The 23,220-nt window shown below is 52.2% G+C and overlaps 1 protein-coding gene across 3 annotated transcripts; it reads right to left on the bottom strand.

Moving 5' to 3' along the window:
- Window positions 1–3: 3 nt before the first annotated feature.
- ZNF623 (zinc finger protein 623) lies at window positions 4–22,687 on the bottom strand. Of its 3 annotated transcripts, XM_060287261.2 has the most exons (4): window positions 22,032–22,686; window positions 13,301–14,614; window positions 1,382–1,501; window positions 4–1,112 (listed from the first exon to the last, which is right to left on the bottom strand). In XM_060287261.2, the coding sequence occupies exons 2-4, from the start codon at window positions 14,525–14,527 to the stop codon at window positions 1,059–1,061; spliced, it is 1,401 nt and encodes a 466-aa protein (XP_060143244.1). In that variant the 5' UTR covers window positions 14,528–14,614; window positions 22,032–22,686; the 3' UTR covers window positions 4–1,058. The 3 variants fall into 3 exon arrangements, with proteins under 3 accessions (XP_060143244.1, XP_060143243.1, XP_030732059.1); XM_060287260.1 differs by having other exon boundaries at window positions 4–1,501; window positions 22,032–22,687; XM_030876199.3 differs by lacking the exons at window positions 4–1,112; window positions 1,382–1,501 and having other exon boundaries at window positions 10,478–14,614; window positions 22,032–22,681.
- Between the last annotated feature and the right edge of the window lie 533 nt (window positions 22,688–23,220).

The following is a 23,220-nucleotide window of genomic DNA, read 5'->3' as shown; positions in this document are numbered from 1 at the left end:
ATACTGTTTTGTCTTTCTTCTTTTAATTAGAATTTTAAAGCAAATCCCATACATTATGCCATTTCACCCATAAATTTGTCAGAATGCATCCTTCTTAAGGACTTTTAAAAACAGAACCACACTGTCATTATCACAGCAAACTCCTTAATACCACCTAATACCCAATCCATGTTCAAATTTCCATGATTGTCTCAAAAAAGCCTTTTTACAACTGGTTTGCTCAAATCGGGGAGAGGTGGTCCCTCAGTGCAATGCCTCTGGGGCTCTGCTAGCTCCTCATGGCCCCCCATGTTTTTCTCTCTGGAATTCAGACAAAAATTAAAATCCTTCACCAAGCCTTTGGATAACCTGAAATAGCGTTCCCACGAGCAAGGGGGACAGGTGTCCTGCCCAGTGACCAAGTCTCCAAGTGCAAGCCGGTGCCCTAGAGAAGCCCACTCTGCAGGTTTTTACTTCGGGGCTGGGCAAGCAAAGACGCCTGGAGTCTGGAACAAAGAGTCGCCTCTCCCCGCAAGTCTCCCTGATGTGAACATGGCCAGAGGACCCCCACGCACACCTCCACTTCCCCGCGCCTGTGGGTCCCCTGATGCCTCGTCAGGAAGCCCAGATGGTGGACGCCCTTCCCGCAGCGGCTCCGGCGGGTGCTGAGGCCCTGGGGCCCGCAGAGCCTTGCCGCACAGGGAGGCCTTCCCGCCGTCGCCACGCGGTGAGGCTCGCGCTCCAAGCAGGCCTGGCGATGCGGGCCCAGGCGGCCTCTCAGGCTGAAGGCCTGTCCGCACACCTCGCAGCCGAAGGGCTGCTCTTTTCTGTAGTTCCTCTGGTGTCGCAGAAGGTCCGGGACCCGCCTGAAGGTCCGGCCACACTGGAAATGCTCAAAGGCAAAGCCACTGCCCACCCCACCCCTGGCTCGAGGGCTGCCAGAAGCGATTACAGTGTCTCCACTGGTAAAGGGCCTCCCTTGCCCGGTGGAGGAAACAGGCACTTACACAGGCTGGCAGCGAGACAGGAGAAAATCCACACAACGTGTCTCATCAGCTCACTCCCATCTAATTAGGGATTCACTCCAAGAAAGTGGCCCAGCAGTGAGAAAGGAGCACACAGACGAGCTGAAACTATAAATGGTGGAAAGCTGAAAGTGAACTCAAACGCTCACCCGGATGAGGCCAGTTAGGTCAACGCTGGTGTCACCCGTAGGAGGGAGGGCTGTAACGCTGGGCGGTCACCTAAAGAGCCGGGTAGCACCTTACATACTTGTGTTTACACAGGAACAAAGACACCAGTCAGGATAGAGACTGTGCTCTCAGTTCCCCTAACCAGCCCCCGCTCCTGGGTTGGGGGAGGGTGCCGGGGACGGGGACCCGCATCCTTCTGAACCACTCACCCTCGGCTTCCCTCCAACCTGGCACCCGAGACCCTCTCTGTCTTGGGGCTCCTCACAGCCCAGTGTCTGCCCGGCTGGTCTCATTCCCACACGTCTGCTCGATCTCACTTCTGAGGGAATCTGAAATGAAAAACAAAAGACCACCACAGTCACCACCGCCCGTAAGGGCAGGAGGCGCCCTCACCATCCCTGGGACGAGCACAAGGAATAAGTCACCTGCCCGCGGCCACACACGAAGCCCCTCAGAGCAGGGCTGTCAGGCCCGAGACCTCATGCCGGGCGTGCGCCTGCTGGGGCGGCCGCGAGGTTGGAGCACCCACACCCTCTCAGGCCCCCCGCTGTGCACACCCACGGCGCCCGCCGGCTCGGCACGCAGCAGAGCAGCGCTCCGTGCAGGGGCGGGGCGCCAGCCCGGGTTTCCAGGGTCCGGTCAGACAGCATCTCCTGCCCACGGTCCCAGTGGGAGGGGAGAACGTCATCGGTGGGTGCTGGGCGCTGATCTCCCCTGGGAGCAGAGGGAGACCCTGGGGACCCCTCCGCACTTCCTGAAACGCGGGTCTCTCCCGTCCCACAACCCGCGGCTCACCCCAGTGTTCCAGGCGAGAGATGCGGCCAGGTATGGGGCCTCGAAATCCTCCAAGGAGAGAAGAGGTGTGGTTTTCTGTATAGAAGACAAAGCGAGGGTGCAGGCCAGCCCTGGGGGCAACGTCCAGGAAGCCACCCCAAAGCAGAGAGGACGGACAGGGAGGAGGGAGCCAGGGCCAAACCGCGACAGGCTCTCCCCACCCTCCTTGCCGGCGGGGCCAGGTCTAACAGTGGACGGGTCTCAGGAAGGAAGAGGGGGCTGCCTCCAGGGCAGCACGAAGAATGCCCTTGGCCAGACTTGGTGCAGGACGGCCCCTCCACAGACAGGACAAGAGCTCCAGCTCCCACACCCCCTTAGCCTGAACTCGAGGCCCTGGCGCCATCGAGGGACTGGATGGGCTCTGCAGGCTGAATTCAGCCGAGCTCCTGAAACTGCCGGCATCACACCCCGGCCCAGCACCCTCTGGCCAGGGTCCGCACACCGCCACCACTCTTCCCTTGAGGAGTGCATGGCCACCTGCAACACAAACAGCTCCCGCCAGGAGCAGGACGTCAGACATGGCCGCTCCTGAGGCTGCAGGACAGTAAATGGAGAGAAGCTGAAACGCACGTGTCTGGAAGAAAAGGCGGGGGGCCAGGGGGTCTCAAAGGAGAAGAAACCTCAAGAGGCCTGAAGCTGAGGCTCAAGGGAAGGCTCCTGTCATGGACTGAATGTCTGTGTCCCTCACATTCATCTGCGGAAGCCCTAACTCCTAGTACGGCTGCATTTGAAGGTGGGGCCTCTAGGGAAGTATTTAAGGTTAAAAAAGGTCATAGGGTGGGGCCCTGATCCGATAGGACTAGGGTCCTCGTAAGAAGAGACACCAGAGCACTCTTGCACCCTCTTCCTCTCTCTCTCCTTCTACAAGCCAGGAAGCGGGCCCTCACCAGAACCAACCATGCCAGCACCCTGATCTGGGACTTCCAGCCTCCAGACTGTGAGAAATCAACCAACAAATGCGTGTGTGCGGAGTTACGGCAGCTTCAGCACCTAGAGTAGCAAGTGCGTTCTCCTGTTTTCTGTAACACCCACTACGGTCTCAATGTAACTGAGTCACATCTCCCCCCGCTCCGTAAGACAGAGCTGGCAGGCAGGCAGGCAGGCACAGACCTCTGGAGCCCCCATGGTGGACCACTCCCACGGGTGGGCTGGGGGCTGGGGTCCTGGTCAGCCTGCAGGGCCCAGGGAGGTGGTGCTCACCGGGGACACATCCGTGGGAACAGCAGAGGCCTTTGGGGAGACGTGTGGGCCCCTCTGGGGAAAGGCAGGTGCTGAGGGCTGATCTGTGAGACAAAGAAAGTGAGAGCTGCAGCCCTGAAGCCCCCACCTGACCCCAAGAGCCCTGAACCTTCTCAGTGCACCAAGGGAGATTCAGGAAAACCAGTGACACAAGCCCATGCACGCTCCATAATGGAAGGGGAATTTGGGGGTCAGGTGGGGGCCAGTATCACTGTAAGTGCCCTGGGTCCCCCACCCCCATACACATGGACCCTGACATTCCAGAGAGCAAGCCACAGGCTGTCACCAAATGGTGGCGAGACCATCATTTATGGCTGAAAACCAGCAGCTTAGCCGCAGACAAATGATTGGACAGTTGGGGGCTAAACCCCACCCTGTGTGCTTCCCCAGGAGACAGGAGCAGGCTGGCCCATGCCCGCAGCAGTGCACACATGAACGTTCTCGGGCACTTTCCCCCAAATCAAATTCTTCCACCAGAGCTTCATTATTCTTCACCAAGTCCTGGGAATAAGAGCAAGCTCCCCTAAACCGTGCCGACGTGGTCTGCTCAGACCCTACTTCTGCCCCCAGGTTTGTTCAGAACCACCCTCCTCAGGATCCCAAAGTCTCCGGCCACAGTGAGTGCCTGTGTCTTTCCTGGGTGAAGTGCAGAGCCCCGAGATGCAGAAGAGGACAGTTCCCAAGACGCCCAGAGAAAGGGGCCAGCTGGATGAAGATGCCTAGTTCCCCACATCAGGGATGAAAGAACAAGGTCACACTATAGATCCTACAGATGTGAAAAGTACCGTTACTTCCACTATGACCAACTCTATGCCAACAAGTTCTGCAACTGAGATGAAATGGACAAATTCCCTTATAAACACAAAGTTATGAAACTTACAAAAAACAGAAAAAAACCCTGTCACAGAGAAAACACCAGACCCAGCTGATTCACTAGTCAACCCTACCAAATCCTTAAAGAAGCCTATACCAACCTCAGAAGTCTGTAGAATGACAAAGAGCAAACCTTTTCCAGCCTGTGTCATGAAGCCAGCAAAGCCTCGACACAAAAACCTGAGAAAGACATCATAAGACAAGAAGCTTACAGGCCAGTGTCTCTCATAAGCAGACACAGAAATGCTTAACAAAACATTAGGAAGCCCAGTACAGCAATTTACTGAAAGAGCTCTGTGTCATGACCAAGTTTATGCCCAAAACACAAGGTTGGTTTGCTCTCCATTCCCGGGAGTGAGGGACTCCAGGGCTGGAAAGATTCAGAGAGCTTCCAGGTTGGTGAACACGTGGAGATGTGAGAAGAGAGCAGTGTTTAGAGAGGCCTTGGAAGCTCCGGGCCCTTTCCCCATACTTTTCCTAAGCAACTTCCCCCTGCTGTTCCTGAGCCTTATTCTTTTATCATGAACCAGTGATCCAGTAAGTAAAATGTTTCTCTGAGTTCTGTGAACTGCTCTAGCAAACAGGTCAAACCCAAGGCAGAGGCTGTGGGAACCTGCAGATCTATAGCCAGTCAGTCAGAATCACTGGTGGCAGCCTGGACTTGAGACTGGTGTCTGAAGTGTGGGGAGAGGGGCAGTCCTGTTGGACTGAGCCCTTAACTTGTGGGATCTGATATTACCTCCAGGTAGAGACGGTCATAATTCAGTTAGCTGCTTGGTGGTGTGGGAAAAAACCACACATCCGACCTAGGAATGTATTTAACAAAGGATGTACAAGTCTTCTACTCTCAGAATTACAAAACAATGCTGAGCAAATTAAGTTGGAAATAAATTGAGCGATATCCCCTGTTTATGGGTATTAAGTTGTCAATTCTCCCTAAACTGATCTAGAAATTCAACACCACTCCAAGCAAAATCACAGCAGTTGTTTTGGGGTTTTGTTTGTAGAAACAGACAGGGTGATAATAAAAGTTATATGGAAAAGCAAATGACCTCAAATCACCCACCTTGAAGAACAAAGTTGGAAGACTTACACTCCTTGATTCTAAGACTAACTACAGTAATTAAGGCAGTGTAGTACTGGCAAAAGCATAGATATAGATCAATGGAACAGCAGAGACTGCAGAAACAGACCCACACATACAGTTAAGTGTTTTATGACAAGGGCATCAATGTAATTCAAAGGGTAAAAGTTGTTATTTTTTTTCAATTAATGGTGCCAGAACAATAAGGGGGAAAATTAACCTTAACACACCCTCCCTAACACCATACCCCAAACTAATTCAAGGTCGATCTTGGGCCTAAATGTGAACGCTGAAACTATAAAGTTTCTAGAAGAAAAAAATTGAAGAATATTTTCATAACCTTGGGGTAGCAGAGATTTCATTGGTGGGACCCCAAAAGCACTCACCTTAAAATTTTTTAATTCATAAATTGGACTTTTTCAAAATTAAAAGTCTCTGCTTATCAAAAGACAGTTAAGAAATACAAAGGCAAGCCACGGACTGGGAGAAAATATTTCCAATATATATATATCTGACAAAAGACTCGTATCCAGAACTAGAACTCTCACAAACCAGTAAGAAAAAGAAAAATGAAACTCAAAATAGGAAAGAATATTTGGACTCTTCCACCAAAAGATATACATGGCCGGGCTTCCCTGGTGGTGCAGTGGTTGAGAGTCCGCCTGCTGATGCAGGGGACACGGGTTCGTGCCCCGGTCTGGGAGGATCCCGCATGCCGCGGAGCGGCTGGGCCCGTGAGCCATGGCCGCTGAGCCTGCGCGTCCGGAGCCTGTGCTCCGCAATGGGAGAGGCCCGCGTACCGCAAAAAAAAAAAAAAAAAAAAAAAGATATACATGGCCTATAAACACATGAACAGGTGCACTGGGCACAGGTGTCATGGGCAGTGCTTAGCATGAGAGCCTGAGCTCCTCCAGCCACTAATAACGATCACAGCGATAAATAAGAAGAGCTCCCTGCACTGGGCATCCACTATGGAGTATAAATGGGCTGGAGTTGGCCGGCTGGAAAGCAGACAGTAAGGGGGAGAACTCTATGAGATACTGCTACCGAACCAGACTTGGGTCTGTTCGCCTGTGCACAGTAAAGCCAATCTACTGACACTGGGCTGTGGGGAAGGAAAGTGCAGCACTTACTGCAGGCACCAAGCAATGAGAATGGGCAGCTCATGCTCAAAAGACCTGAACTCTCTGATGGTTCTCAGGGAAGGGGTCTTAAGAGCAGTGTGAGAGAGGGGCTGCAGGGTGTGTGATCAGCTCGTGCATAATTCTTGGATTGGTTGGCATCAAGGTGAAGTTTCAAGCATCATCAACCTTCTGGTTTCAAGCAGTCTAGGGTCTGTTCTTGCAATCAGCAGTTTTCATCTGGTGGGTTGGCTTCCTGTAAATACAACTTAGGAACGCGCGTCAGGCCTTTATCGCTATCTTTCAGGGAACTGGGAGTTCGGTGATTCTTCTATGTGGCAGATTTATAGTCTAAATTGTCACCAGCGCCCCAGCCCAACAGCTATTCTTTGTTTCTACATCTTCACATTTCCAATCATTAACTCTTGAGCCAGCCTTTTACTTCAAAAGAGAAGGACACAGGGGCTTGTATAACGTTTCAATACGGCCAGAGAAGTGGGCAAGGGCTGGAGTACCCAAGGCATCCTGGGCCATGGCTATACATGAAAGGGGAGGGACGGTCTAATACCACACCTCTGTGATCCGTGCACTTCAGAAAGACCCCCCCACACACACTGCGGTGAGCCAATCAGAAGGCGGCAGGACAAGACCGGGTCGGGGAGACAGGGAGACGACCACCGACCACTTAGGAGGTCGAGGGGAGAGATGAAAGGGGCCCGGAGGTAGACGTGGAGGGTGGGAACGGAGACAGGCGGGAAAGACTCAAGGTCACCACGGAGCTAGAACGCCAGTCACTTTGCCTGATGGTCTGGGGCTGGAGGACGCGGCTCCCACCTGCGGAGGAGCCCCGAGCGGGGTGTTTTTCATACTAAGCCGGCAGCTGGGCACAGTGTCTGGCTCCCACCGGAGCGGTCCAGGCTGGACTCGCAAACGTGGAGGGCGCCCACGACCACGGACGGGGCCGCCCGGGGAGGGCGCAGCTGGAAGAGGAAACGGGCCCGAGGCGGAGGACGCGCCGGGAGGGACCTGAGGCGGGCGGGCGCGCGCACGCTGACCGACAGGTGGGCCCCTATAGGTAAGCCTAACCAGACCTCCGCGAGGACGGGATCTGGAAGAGCCGCGGCCCGCGAGCGAGAAGGAAACTTCCCAGCGGAAGTGCTTCTCCAGCCGCCGGAAGCTGGGCTTCCGCCCCTCTAGGAGTTCGTCTCGGTGGTGGAGGGCGACGGGGCCACTCCCGGGCCGCAGGAATAATAATGAAAACACAATACGTCAGTCTGTGGAATGCAGCTAAAGCAATGTTTAGAGGAAAATTACTGGCTTTAAATGTTTACATCAGAAAAGAAGTAAGGTCTAAAACTAAGAACCAAACTTCCACTTTAATAAACTAGAAAAGGGAAGGGAATCTAGCTCAAAGTAGAAGGAAAGAAATAAAATGGTTCTATTTCAGTGAAATAGAAAACTATAGAGAAAATCAAGGAAAACGAAAGCTGCTCCTTTGAAAGGACTAATAACCTTGGTAAATCTGTAGCTAGACTGATCAGAAAAGCAGAAGGAAGACACAAACCACCAATACCAGGAAGAAAAGTGGAGATATTTTAAATATAACTCATTAAGATAGAATGTAAAGTACAGTGCACAAAAGCAATGAAATGTTTCAACAACCTATGCCAACGCCTCAGTTATATTAGATGAAATAAGTAATTCCTTGAAAGATACAAGTTACCAAATTGGCACAAGAAGAAATAGAAAAATCTGAGTAGTGCTTTATCTATTACAGAAATTGAAGTTGTAATTTTCCCACAAAGAACTCCCCAGGGTTTCACTGGTGAAATGTATCAAAGGTCTAAGGAAGAAATAATGTCGTTACACAAACAACTTCAGAAAATAGATGTGGGGAGACTAATTCACAACTCTTTGAGAGCAATGCTACCATGATATCAAAAGAAGACAAAACGTCCTCTCACATCTAAAGAAAATTGTATAAGATGCCCAGCAATAAAGCAAGAAAAAGGAGCAAAGTCTATACAAACTAGAAAGGCAGAAGTAAAATTCTTTGATTATCTACATAGAAAATGCTGAAGAATCTAGAAAAAAGCTACTGGAACCAATAAGTGAATTCATCTAGGTTGCTGGATACAAGGTCAATTAACAAAAATCAAATGTATTTCTACACACTGGCAATGACAACTGGAAAAGGCTTTTTAAAAACCAAGACGGAAAAAAAAAATAAAAATAAAATAAAAATAAAAAAATAAAATAAATAAAAATAAAAATAAAAAACCAAGACGGAAATCAAAAAGCGTAAAATATAAAAATTTTTGATAAATTAGACTTAATCAAAAAAATTTTAATCTGATCTTCAAAAGACATCATTAAGAAAATTAAAAGGTAAGCCAGGAACTCGCTGCCGGCCTTCGGCTGCTTCATCACCGCCACCTTCAAAGACCAGAGCAAGTCTCGCGCATCACGCTGAAAAACGTAGAAGACGTCACGTTTTTGAAAGATATGAAAAAAAATATTTTTTCTTTGACGACGGAAATGGTCTCAAGGGAAACAGGAATGTCACTTTAACCCTATCTTGGAACGTTGTACCGAATGCTGGCTGGAACTCTACCTCATGTGACAGGATCAGGACATGTATCTGTCCCATTTCCAGACACATATGAAATAACAAAGTTATTAAATTATTCTGAATTTGAAACAACATATTTTTACACCTAAGGAATTGTAACTCATTTATCTCTTCCCTTGCAGCATCTTAATCTGTTATTTGGTTGTTAATTTCTTTCTTTTTGGTGTACTAATGAACATCAAAAGGCATATTTGAGGGGAAAGGTTAATGTGCTACTTAAACTTAATTTTACAAGCAAAAACAAAGGCCACCAGAGTGGAGTATTACAAGAATAAGACGACCACATAGTAAGGATTTGTAAAATATTTATATTTGAAGTGTTCCCTGTATTTCCATTATTCTTCATGTAATATGAAGTGAGCACAAAGGGTGGTTAAAACTTTCAGGTGCCTGTGGAGTTATAAGAACTCTATTTATGCTTTGCATTTATGCAAGTTCACACTGGATGTGATTTAGAAGCAGACATCCTCTTTTATATTTTAGGGTATGTCTGAATACTGGAAAAATTAATAGTTATTGGTGAGAAGCCTGGTTATAGCCCAAATTGATGAGATTTTATTTCATTTGTCTTAGGAATGCCCACAATGCTTCTTTTTCTTACAGGTGACTAGCAACTTTCTCCACTAAAGACTAAATACCACTTTATATGCTATAAATCACTCCAAATCATTTTAAGTCTCTTAAGTCAAAAAAAAAAAAATAGGTAAGCCCAAGACTAAAAGGAAGTATTTATGGGCTTCCCTGGTGGCACAGTGGTTGAGAGTCTGCCTGCCGATGCAGGGGACACGGGTCGTGCCCCGGTCTGGGAAGATCCCACATGCCGCGGAGTGGCTGGGCTTGTGAGCCATGGCCGCTGAGCCTGCGCGTCCGGAGCCTGTGCTCCGCAACGGGAGAGGCCACGACGGTGAGAGGCCCGCTTACCGCAAAAAAAAAAAAAAAAAAAAAAGGAAGTATTCATAATAAATATATGTTTGGGGGAATTCCCTGGCGGTCCAGTGGTTAGGACTCAGCGCTTTCACTGCTGAGGGCCCGGGTTCAATCCCTGGTCGGGGAACTAAGATCCCACAAGCTGTGTGGTGCGGCCATAGCTAAATAAATAAATACATGTTTGGGAAGAGACTTTGACCTAGAATATAAAAAAGACTCTCATAAGTAAATAAGACAAACCACCCAATTTTAAAATGGGCAAAAGATGTGAACAGACACATCACAAAAAATGATACAGACGCTCAGCATCATCATTCAGCAGGCGAATATAAATTAGAAGCATAAAGAGGCATCGCTCTGTGCCACTGGAGCGGATGAGGGTTTGGAACCGTGACAACACCACACGTTGGTAAGGATGTGGACCAGTGGAACCCTGGCAGGGCAGGAGTGTAAAAGTCTACAATCACGATGAAGAACTTTTCGGCAATTTCTCATGAAGTGAAAATTCACGTATCTTATAATCCAGCAATTAAATTCCTAGGCATTTACCCAAGTGAAATAAAGAGGCACGTCCAAATAAATACTTTTACGGAAATGCTCATAGCAGTTTTATTCATAACAGCCAAAGCTGGAAACCCAAATTTCCATCAACAGATGAATGAATAATAAATGATGCTTACGCATACAATGGAACACTACTCACAAAGAAAAAGAGCTATGGAAACACAGAACTACCCAGCTGAGTCTTTAAAACATGCCGAAGTGAAAGACGTTTGGATTACACAGGATTACATGCCATATGAATCCATTTACATGAAGTCCTGGACCAGGCATAACGAATCCACACTAACAGGAAGTCCCGGAACAGGCGTAACGAATCCACACTAACAGGAAGTGGTTACTTGGGCCTGAGGTGGGATTAACTGGGAAAGGACAAAAGGGAACATTTTGGGGTGACAGAAATGTTATCCTTGATCATGATGATGGTTACACAGGCGTATGGATTTGTCAGAATTCTGTACACTTAAAATAGGTGTTTTACTGTATGGCAACTGGACCTCAACCAAACAAAGTTGGTTAAAATGGGCTGGTAATATCTGCTTCTATACCATTTGAAACATCTCCAGTCATGGTGAGTTTTCCAAAAGATGGAGCACTGTATGCTCTTTTTGAATTATTTACCCCCTCAAGGCTTCTAGGGTTGCTGGAGTTTAAGAACTCAAGATATACCCTCATGGGCACTCCATTATCACAGCATTTCAAAACTGGTTTTGTTAATGTTCAGATAAAAGCAATTCAGAGGGAACAACTAACAGTTCTGCTGTGTAATAAAACTGGCCTGCTTTCGAACAGCCGTACCCAGAGAGGGATCCACCAGTCCTGCCGTTTCCCCAGATTCCCTCCCAGATCATCCTCTGCTCTAGCTGACAAAATGTCTACTTATCTCTGTGGACCAGTTTGCTGTCACCTCCTCTGTGAAGCCGTCCCAGTTGCCCCATGCCAAATTAGTCACCTCCTTACCTATGCTCCTGCACAACTGGGAACACACTTCTCTTTCAACACTTAACTCAGCATACCGTGACCTTCCTGCCTCCCCCATCAGACACTGGACGACTTCAGGACAGATAGTGTCTCATTCTTCTCGGTTTCCCAGTATTTAGCACTGGTCCTTTTAGATAATTACATTTTCAAATCAATGACAAAGTGAGTCAGAAAGCAGGGAAAGGGGAAGACGTTGGCTCAATCATGGAATGGCTGAGACGGGAAAAGTCATGTAGTGCACCAGGACTGTGTGCCCTTTGAATGAATCAGAAAGATACACGGATGACTGACTGAGGACAAGCCTCCCCCAGAGCAAGTGGACAGTCATGGACAAGCCGTGAAGGCAAAAACACAAGGGGCACCATCTCACTCTGGCTCCTGCCTGCAAGTGCTGAACGCAGTATGAGCCGAAGACGCCAGCAGGGCCGAGAGGAGGTATTTCCGACAGACCAGCAGATTACACAAAACAGCAACAGCAAAAAGAGCAACCGAAAACATATTTTAAAGAGCAGTATAGAGAGGACAAGCCAAGTACACAAGGACGGGGGTGTGCTTTGTACTGCCTTGCTCTAGACGCCAGGGACACATAAATCTATCAGATACACTCACTGTGCTCCACGAGTTAACACTGTAACAAGGAAAGAGAGAGGATCTGAAACACGATTTTGACGTATCAGAGTAAGCGCAGCAACAGAGGTGAAGGACCACCGAGGAACGGAAGCAGAGGGGTAGCGGGCTGAGCCGAGTCAGCCGGGTGAGGAGAGGGGGCATTCCAACCAGGACAGAGGCAAGGAGGCAGGAGCGGCCTGGGTAAGTGGGGACGTCCAGCAGTTAGTGCTGCCGCAGTGCCAACGGTGCGGCAGGGAGTTAACCGGCGGGAGAAGAGGCCGCAGGAAGCAAAAGGCCTTCGGATGCAGGATGGGGAGATTGGAACTTATCCTAAGGACGACAGGGAACCAATTTGTGGTTTTAGATAAGAAAGGATGTTTCTCCAACTTGCCTTTCTGACAGATCAAAATATGCTAAGGAGGGGCTTCCCTGGTGGCGCAGTGGTTGAGAGTCCGCCTGCCGATGCAGGGGACGCGGCCTCGTGCCCCGGTCCGGGAAGATTCCACATGCCACCGTGCGGCTGGGCCCGTGAGCCACGGCCGCCGAGCCTGCGTGTCCGGAGCCTGTGCTCCGCAACAGGGAGAGGCCACAACAGTGAGAGGCCCGCATACCGCAAAAAAAAAAAAAAAAAGAAAAAAAGAAAAAAATGCTAAGGAATACTCTTTTAAAGTGATACGATTAGGTACATAATTCTACTTTAGAAGGGATTTAACTCTGGGGTGAATTGTAATTGTGCAATGAAACAGAAGAACCTTCTCCCGAGGCCGAGCTCCTCCCCCCAGGCTGGTCCAGCTCCAAGTCAGCTGTCCAGTCACGTGGCTCTCCCGCGGGCACGTGCTCCCAACGGAGGAGGAAGACAGCGGGCCGGCTGGGCAGCCAAGTGGGAGGTGGCAGCCCACTCCAGAGGCGGCCCTGCCGGTGACTCTGGGAAATGGTGACACGTCCAAAGCCGCATGACTTAGGGCTCACACCACTCGCTTCGACAATCACTCAGTGAGTTGGAGAATAGTTACAAGTCTGTGTGCTCCCCCTGACCTACATACTTCTCACCCAAATGTATGGGGGTCTGACTCAAGGGGAGTCCCTCTTGGTGAACCTCTTGGCTGCCTTTAAAGTTTGGAGTTGAGGTGAACTCTGTCCTATACTGACTACATTCATAGAGTTTGTCTTCAGCATGAATTTTCTGGTGCTGAAGGAAGTTTGACCTCTGAATAAAGCCTTTCCCACAGTAACTACATACATAGGGCTTCTCTCCAGTGTGAATCACCTGGTGTAGGAGGAGCTTGGAGCTCTGAATGAAGGCTTTCCCACAGTCCTTACACGCAAAGGGCCTGTCCCCAGTGTGGATCTTCTGATGCTCAGTGAGATGGGCTTTCTGGAGAAAAGCTTTCCCACATTCCTTACACTCATACACCCTCTCTCCAGTGTGGATCTTCTGGTGTCGAATAAGGTACGAACTCAGAAAGAACGCTTTCCCGCACTCGTTACATTCGTAGAGCTTCTCTCCAGTGTGGATCCTCTGATGCTGAGTGAAGTTCGACGTCTGGCTGAAACGCTTCCCGCACTCGTTGCACACGTAAGGCCTCTCTCCAGTGTGGATCCTCTGGTGCTGGATGAGCTTCGAGCTCCGGATGAAGGCCTTGCCGCACTCGTTGCACTCGTAGGGCCTCTCCCCGGTGTGGATCCTCTGGTGCTCGATGAGGTCCGAGCGGTGGCGGAAGGCCTTCCTGCACTCCTCACACTCGTACTGCCTCACCTCCGTGTGGACCTGGTAATGCCGGATGAGGCTGGAGCTCCGGATGAAGGCCTTGCCGCACTCGTTGCACTCGTAGGGCCTCTCCCCAGTGTGGATCCTCTGGTGCCGGATGAGCAGCGAGCTCTGACTGAAGCCTTTCCCGCATTCCTTGCACTCGAAAGGTCGCTCCCGGGTGTGCACGCGCTGGTGGCGGATCAGGTCTGAGCTGTGACAGAACGCCTTCCCACACTGAGCGCACTTGAAGGGCCTTTCTCCCGCGTGCGCTTTCTGATGCTCCACAAGATCCGCGTAGAGAACGAAGTCTTTCCCACACGCGTTACACACGTAGAGTCTGTCTCCGCCGTGAGCGCGTGGATGCTCCACGAGGTGGGAGCTCTGGCCGAAGCCCCTCCCACACTCGTCACGTCTGTGAGACTTCTCCCCAGCCTGAGAAACCTGATGTCTGACCAGGTCCGAATTAAATGGGAAGCTTCCGCAAGCCTCGCGCTGGTGGGCCTCCCCTTCGATCAGCTCTCTCTGAAGCAGGAGGAGGTTTGAGCTCAGGACGGGGCTTCCTCCTGACTTACTGCCCACCTGCGCTGCCTCTCCTGTTTGGATCTTCCAGTGGGTAACTGTCACCTGCTTGAAACCTCCCTCCTGGGAGGGGCAGCTCCGCAGGCTCTGCCCGTCCAGGTTTCCCAACAGCCCCCCCAATCTGGGTTCAGGGCCCCCGCCAGGCGCAGGGGCAGCGACCTCCATCACTGTGAGGGCTTCGGACACTGGCTTCTGCAGATTTCCATGCTCAGAAATTCAGGCTCTGGAGTCACCTTCTAGTCACCCGTCAGTCTGCAATCAAAGAGAGTACGGTTATCTTTCCCCTTTCTTAACAGACGGGAATCTGCTGGAGCGGGCGGGCGGGTAGCAAAACGCATATCCAAGGAGTGGGAGAGAGGAAGACGTTCCCTCTGCCCACACTCCCGGCCCAGCACCGTGCTCGGCTCACCCCGCTGGCCTCTCCGCTGGCGAAGGCCTCTTTGGGCTCCACCGCTAACACCAACTCCAGGGGACAGACTGGCCGATGGCAGATGGGCAGGGATGTGGCTTGGACTCCACTCAAAAATCAAGACATATTCCAAAGAAACACAGATGGATTGCTCTTAACCACCTCTGCGCTGCCCCTCCTTCCCCAGCCTAGATGGTCGATGGGATTATATTCATTTGGGGTATATATTACACTCATTCTCTTGCATATTAATCCTAACTCCCCTGCCCTTCCCCTCCTCTATCATACTTGTGCGGGAAAACCCCAACTTGAGTAAAATTCAGCTTCCTTCCTGATCGGTGTCTGCACCCCTGCCGACTCAGTTCTCTCTACATTTATAACCAGTTGCCTAACGGACCCTGAGAGCTGCCGGCAATTTCTACACTCGGCCAACTCCCCTGTAAGATCATCTCCTGGTTTCTCCTCTCCTCTCAAATGTCCAACACGCCGTCCTTCCTCTCAGGGACGATGACCTTGCATCTTCCTTCAGTGAGCAAACAGAAGCAATGAGACAAGAATGCCCACTTTCTCCCACATTTACCAACCTACCTGTGTTTGCGCCCACACCACACCCTCCCTCCTTCCAGGGTTAAATGTCTTTGATCGAATCCAAGGTAAAGACGTCCACCTGTGCACCCCCGGCCCCGCCCTGCAGAAGTCTGGGGTTGGAATGTTCACCACAGCCCTGTTCATATCACCAAAATATCCATCAACAGAAGAAAGGGTAAACTGAGGAGTCCTCCAACAAGGGAGGAATGCATAGCAATGAAAAGACCTGCCCCCCACAAAAGCGCAGGTGAACCTCACGGATGTAACGGTGAGCCAGAGTTCATAGCGTATGATCCTATTCACACAAAGTTCAGAACCACACAAAACCAACCGTGGTGGGAGACTCGAGTCAACGATGGTCTCTAGGGAGAAGACCGTGGTTGGCAGGGGGTGCAGGGAGGCCTCAGGGTTCTGGTGACCTGCACGTGGGCCTCGCTCCACAGGTGTGTTTGCTTTGGAAAAGCCTGTGCTTATTTAACCTCCCATGGTCTCTGGGACGCTGTGCCCAGCTCCCTTCTCCAGCTCTGGAATTCTCGCACCCGCACCCGGAGCTGAGCTCCGTTGCAGTCACGCCCTCTCCGTGGCGAGCCATCCATCGCTATGTAACAGTTCACCTCAGACTTCCAACAGAAAAGGGACCCAGCTCCCATCTCACAGGGCCGTAGGTCGGAAGCCCAGCCTGGTACGACTGGGGCCCCTGAGAAGGGTCGCACAAGGTGTCAGCCAGGCTGAGATCTCTTCTGGAAGCTCTGGGAAAACGTATTTCCACACGCTCAGGTTGTTGGCAGAAGGTGGTCCCCTGCGCTTGTGGAACTGTCCCCGATCAGCAGCTGGTGGCCCCTCGGGAGCACCCGCACCTTCCAGGCAGGAGCAGCTCAGACGCCCTCTCTGATTCTCCTCCGTGACCAGCTGCAGAAAGCCTGCTTTCCGAGGGCTTCCCGACTACCTTATGTCAACTGACCGCCAGAGCCCTCCCTGGCAGCCGGGAGGGGTGCACAGTCGGGGCCATCTCAGGACCCTGCCTGCCACACCCCAGCTGGGGCCCAGCCCACGACAGAGCGCAGAGCACCCCAGTCTCCACCTGGGGCAACTCGGAAGGGTCACCCAGCCCCAAAGCTCCACTGGGATGTGCCTGGGCCTGTTTCAAACCCACTGCCCGATCCCTCCTTCCTCACAGGTGCATCCCCGATCGTGCCCCCCAGCTGCGCCCACTTCCCAGGAGCTCCGTCCAAGACGACCCTGCATGATCACCTCTCACCCCAAATCTGCACCAGTGGGAAGCAGACCAGTTGCTATGCAGCCCCACAAAGCGATGCCCTCCAAAACCCATTTCCAACGTGGCTGCCAAGGATAAGGACGTGCCCCTGAGGGCACAGCCAAGCAGAGGGGAGCAGCCCGGGGGCAGGAAAGCGGTGTAACCAGGTAACACGAGCTCTAGGGCCGCAGGGCTTCTTCCCAACAGGCTGTTCTTTTTTCTTCGCGAGGGGCAGCTCGCATCAAGTGCACACATCTCGATGAACTCCTGGCGTACACCTGCCTAACCACCAACACTTCCATAGCCCAGAGGTTCCCCCTCCAAGGGGAACCATCTCTATTATTATAGATGAATTCTGCATGTTTTCTATTTCAATTAAATGGAATCATACAGTTATGTTTTGTGTCTGCTTTTTATTCAACATGTACCCACTTTTTATGGAGATAGAATTCACACACCATAAAATTCACCATTTTAAAGTGCACAATTCAGTGCTTTTTAGAATACCCCTAAGGTTGTAGAACGTTCCACACTATCTAATTACCTCCCGGGCGCTGTCATGCCCCCACCATGTGTCTGCTGACGCTGAGCGCCGCACTGGGGAGGCCACTTGTGTGGCACAGACCTCACGGTGTGCGGCCTCCACTGCGTGAACACACCGCCGCGCGCCTTCCTCTCTCCTATCCACCAACACCGAGGGGCTGGCAGCTCGGGCTTGGGGACAGAGCTGCCATAACTGGTCCTGTGCTTGTCTTCTGGTCGACAGAGGTGCTCATTTCCGCTGGGTCCTGGGACTCCTTCGCTTCAGTGGCCACCAGTTCAGGCCGCCCTTGCAGACTCCACTGGGAACTGCAGCCGCTGTGGACCAGCGACTGCTGTGGGTTTGGGGTTCTTCCCCTTCCTGAGTGGGGGCATCTATGTGGTGGGTGAGGAGACAGCATTTGGGGAGGCCGGGACTTGTCTGAGTTTAGACTGTGACCACGTGAAGAGGCCCTGGTGCCGGGAGAAGGCCACACACAGAGATCCTGGCTCTGGGCGGGAAGCAGTAACTGAGCATGACCTGGTGTGGGACCCAGGGTGGCCGATGGGGTAAACTGTGGCAGAGACACACTGCCCGGCGTCCCTGCTTCCTCTGAGTGATTGAAACCCCTCCAGAAATTTTAGTGGACACACAGCAGTGAATGACTTCATTTCCTGAAGTTCCCTGAAGTGAGGTGTGACCCTGTGACTGATTCCAGCTGTGAGACAGGAACGGAAGGGATGTGCGCATGCCACCCGTCTCCCACCCTCTCGCCCACCTGAAGTGACGTATGGTAGGCTCCAGGGCGCTGGAGGGGCAGAGCCACCCACCTGCCTGTGAGATGGAACACGAGAAACCAAGTTTCCTGTTGGAAACACGATTTTTGAATCTCTGTTACAGCAAAATGAACCCATGCTTAAATACGGCTATTAGACAACGTGACTATTCAGATGCAACGTTCCCTGTGATGATAGAGGAACTGAACCCGCACACCAAGAGCTGGCAATGAGGATGAGAAGCTGAGCACAAGTCTACGCGAGGCATTCCTCTCTGTGTGAGATTTGCAACACAGCTTCCGGGAGCAGCAGCCCTCTCGGGGTGCCCTGTGACACAGCATTTACGACCACTGCCTGGCGACGTTCGCTGAGAATGTTCTTCCGAGTTAAAGGCCCACTAACTTGGTTTAAAATATTTTCTGCTTATAAAAATTACTTTTAACTAGTTATTTTTTCAAGGTATGAAGGTAAACTATGCTATTCAAGAAAAACTTAAAAAATAACAATAAAATTACCCTTAACCCCACCACTCAGATTACACAGGGACATTTTTCCTCTAGTGCTTTTCTGCACCAATGTATTATGAAATCAGGACCACACTCCTCAGTCTCATATCCTGTTTTACTTCACTTTTATATCTTGTTAATTCTTAGCGATTAAAAACATAAGATACACATTGTAAAAATATTTCAAGGGGTAAACATAAAATATAGACTATGATAACCCCCAGCAATCCAACAGAGAACCACTGTTAGCTGTTCAGTTTATACACATTCATCCAGACCTCTGATTAAACAAAAACAATAATACATTTACTTAGGTACACAAGATTTTCAGATACAAACATGGGATCACACTATACCCATCCACCTGCAACACTTTCTGGCACTCTTCAAGTTCATTCACACAGAGGCACCTGGCGTTCTGAGCAGCAGCGTCGCCAGCACAGGCGCTCAGAGGCCCTAGTACACATCAGGCGCCGCAGGCAGCCCATCCCTGTGCCTCTGGTGTCACGAGGAAGGATGCTCCCTGACATATTCTGCCCGCTTCTCTTCCCCAGACAGGTGGAAGGAGTTAGCCAAATGAAAGGTTTGAGAGAATAACTAGGCATGCAGCACCCAACCTCTTGGACAAGGTGTCCAGCAGGCAGGACAGTGTCTAACCAGCACTCGCCTGAGAAGTCCAATGTCACTCCAACCTAGGCTTCGACCAACAGTGAGGTGACCTCTCGCTCTTCATGGGCCTCACTGGCGCAGACCTGGGAGGGCAGGAGGGGTGCTACTGACGAGGGCCCCTCAAACCCCAACCAGGCGGTGCTGAACGGGCCTGCATGGTCTCAGGGACACCTCCAAACCTTGTGAGGCAGCTGTTACCTCTAGTCTTTACTCTACTTCACAGAGGCTGAGCAAGTCAGTTACCCAAGGCTGTGAAGCGGCAGAGCTCAGGTTCGGAGCCAGGCCTGTCTACCTCCACTGCCCATTTCCCGCTGTTGAAGACTTTTTTCCCTTCCCAACTATGATGTCACTTTTACAGGATATTTTGCTTAGATCAGCTGGGATTAGTATTATAAAAGCAAGCTTAGGGCTTCCCTGGAGGCTCAGTGGTTGAGAGTCCGCCTGCCGATGCAGGGGACGCGGGTTCGTGCCCCGGTCTGGGAAGATCCCACATGCCGCGGAGCGGCTGGGCCCGTGAGCCATGGCTGCTGAGCCTGTGCATCCGGAGCCTGTGCTCAGCAACGGGAGAGGCCACAACAGTGAGAGGCCCGTGTACTGCAAAAAAAAAAAAAAAAAAAAAAGGGGGGGGGAGACTTGGTTTTTTGTTTTGGAGGTGATATTTTCTGATTTTTTTGTTCAAAATGACTGTTATACCATCTGAAAACAGGCTTGCATATACTTACAAGAATATAGCTTTAAAAATGTATGCCTTTTCATGATTTTCATAACTTTTTTTAACTTTAGAGGAAGTTTTAAAAATTAAATATACCTTGCTTTGAATAAACATTTATCTTAAATTCAGCAATCTTTCAGTTTCTGCTTAGCTCCTTTTTCTTCTGTGAATTCAAGCAAAATTAAATTGATAGTCTTTCATTTAAAGAAACCTGAATGAAATGAACAAACGAAGTAAAAATACGCCAGACATCGGTTCCGTAACATCCAAGGCTAACGTGGCCCACTCTTCTGTTATAACATATAGAATTTGCTGGACAAAATATAACATGAAACTGTCTAAATACACAGTTGATGCTGAGAGATGGGGCAAGCCTCAGTGCTGCGAATGAAGTGGAAGCTTAGCCTGGGAGTGGAGCCTGTGAGCAGCCCAGAGGGGCTCAGAGATGGTGAGGGGGCAGTGCCCGCTGCAGGCACTAGAAGCTGTCTGCACTGGTGGAAGGGCGTTACAGCCTTGGGCTTACAAGCTGGCCAAGGTCGCTGTCTGCTGCTTACAGCCTAAAGAAAGGAAGCAGGAAGGTTTGCAAAGCTTCACCCTTGGGAATAATGGGAAAAAGAGTAAAAAGACACACGAGGAAGACACGGACTAGAGCTCCAGGAGAATCTGCACCTCTGTGCTGCCCTGCAGCCGCCACTGTCATCAACCCGAGCTTCTGCCACTGCAGCCGTGTTGGGGACCGAGTGCCTGGCGTGTGCTTTTCTTCTTTCCTCACAACCATCCATGAGGTTTAGGGAGGTGACTCGTTTAAGGCTGAGCCAGCTGCTAGCTGCTATCTCCTCCTCCCACCCCACCCCATGGCCATTTGGTTTTTGCTCCCAAGGCTCTGCCCAACGATGCCAATGGTCTCCTTTCCTGACAAGTTCAGTGCCCTTTCAACAGTCATCTTCCACAACCCGAGGCAGCACTGGACATGCCTGACACCTCCTTGACCTGGTTCAAGGCCTCGCCCTGTTTCTGGGTCAGCTGCTTCCCTGAGCACCCCTTCCATCACTGGCTTGTGAATGTGGTCTGGGCCTTCTCAGCTCAGCCTTGCATCGTCCCCAGGACCTTTCCAGGAGAGTCAGGAATCCATCACCATCACTCCAGGAAGGGCTGGAGCCACCAAGTTGGCTTGTGAAAGTACAGAGACCCCCTCCCCACTCATTTCTCTCTGTATTCTCCAAAAGAGGGATGCTGCAGTTATCACCATTATTAAGATACCGTTACAATGTTACATCTACAAAAAGTCCCACCTCTGTGGACAGGAGCAAGGTATCGCCTGAAGACTCGGTTAGATTGGCATCTCTCAGACCCTAGGTGGGTAAAAGACATTTCTATCATTCACTGGGGCTGGAACTCGGGGAAAGGATGTGCTGCAGAGAGGCTACTGCAGCGTGATGAGCTCTACAGACAAACTGCCTGAGTTCAAACTGGCCTCCAGCTAACATTCCTGGGAAACCACAGGCATGCTACTCAGGCCCTGAAGATCCCATGACCACCATGCAGCCACTGCATGAGGGGGTAAGACGTCCAGGACATCAGCAGAGACGGCCACCGGGTTCAGATACGACTCTAGAAAGGGAGCCTTCAGGGGAGAGCTGGGACAGCGCAGCCCATCACCTCTCCCCACCTGGGAGTTCTCCTTCGGGACCAGGGCTGGAGGGGATCCTGTTCATCACTTCTACCCCCGCCAGGGCAGAGGTGCCGGCTCTGCATCTCCTCCAGCACAAAGAGGCTCGAGGCCCCGGCCACTTCCCCAGCATCATTTGGAGAGCTCCCTTGGACTCCTGGGAGAGGAGGCAGGCTTAGAGCAAAACAGTAGTACTAGCCGCACCTGTGCCCCCCACCCCGCGCCAGGCCACCTCGGAAGGGCTGGTGGGCTTGAGAACTGCGACACAGACGCTGAAGCTGGAGGCTCTACGGCTTGGGTGTGTGACCCCTGGAGCCAGAGAAAGGAACCAAGAGAGTGGAACCGGGTATTCACCCACACGACGTTCCTTAGGGAGAGAAGCTGCGGGCCCCGGGCCGGACTGCAGCCCAGCGGGGGCGGCCGTGACGGCTGCCAGGAGCCGGGCTCACCGTGGCCCAGGCTCCGGGACCCCCGTGCGGGCCGACCGCGCTCAGCCCGCCCGTCCGCCCGATCGGAGGACCCTGCCGCCCCCGCCCCCGCCCGCGGCCCGGAACGCGCCACTCACCCGGCGCCCAGCGGCGAGAGGACGGCGCGCGCCCCGCACGCGGACCGCTGGCCGCCCGCCCCGCTGGCCTGCTGACAAAGGCCGCACGGCCGCCCGCACGGTGCGGCCGGAAATCGGCCCGAGGCCCCGCCCGGGGAGCTTCCGGTGCCGCTCTAGCCGCGCAGAGACCAGCCGGTCTCTCGGTGGTACGGACCTCCGGCCGGCCGCGGGCTGCAGGGAGCCCGGCAGGGAGCCGGGCAGGGGCAGAGCAGGACGGCATCTCCCGCGGCCCCGCAGCCTTGAGCGCCGCCTGCCCGCCAAGTGTGAATGGCTGACAGGGGTTGTGTCTTCCGGGAGCTGTAAATGCTGGCGTTGAGAACCAGGCGGAGCTCCCGGCGCCCAGCGGCCCCGGGCCCCAGGGCACCTTCGGGCACGGGCCGGGGGCCGCTCCTCACAGAGGCGAGGCCTGGTGTGGCGCGGGCCGCCGAGGGTTTCCGCCTCCTTCCCGTGGCGGGCAGCGCTTCCCGAGCCTTCGCGCAGAGGCTCACTCCAAGCCCACGAGGAATGTCCTCCAACATCTTCCTTCTACGGACCAGGGACTGAAGCTGGAGAAGCCAGGTCACTTCCTCGAGGTCACACAGCTAGTGGGTGGCCAGGCCGACCGCCTCGAGGGCCACGCTCCTGCCCCGGCCGTGCGTTTGGTCCTGCGGGAGCAGGAATGGCCGCTGGGGACAGTCGCGGGAAATCCCGCTGATTCCCGCCCCCCACCCCCGGGTGGAAGAGCATGCCTCCAATTTCCAAACCCAAAGCCGAGCAAAACACAATCCAGCTGGACCTGGGGAAGGGCAGTATTCACAAGCACCAGCTCTGTCAGGGGGTGAGATGCAAGGAGCAAGCAAGGGGGTCATTACAATAAGCAGTGCCAAAGAGGGGCCCTGGGCCCTGAGGAAGTGCTCCTGGCCGCCACCGGGAGTACACACACACCTCTCTGCACAGCAGGGAAAGCTTCTTGGAGGAGGAGGCCTGAGAGGGAGAGGGATGTCTCCTAACAAAACATGGACAAGATCTGTATGCTGCAAATTAAAAGATGATGATGAGGGCTTCCCTGGTGGCGCAGTGGTTGAGAGTCCGCCTGCCGATGCAGGGGACGCGGGTTCATGCCCCGGTCCGGGAGGATCCCACGTGCCGCGGAGCGGCTGGGCCCGTGAGC

The sequence above is a fragment of the Globicephala melas genome, chromosome 17, assembly GCF_963455315.2.
Source record: "Globicephala melas chromosome 17, mGloMel1.2, whole genome shotgun sequence".
NCBI classification, from domain to species: Eukaryota; Metazoa; Chordata; class Mammalia; order Artiodactyla; family Delphinidae; genus Globicephala; species Globicephala melas.
This window is presented reverse-complemented; position numbering and strand designations above follow the sequence as displayed.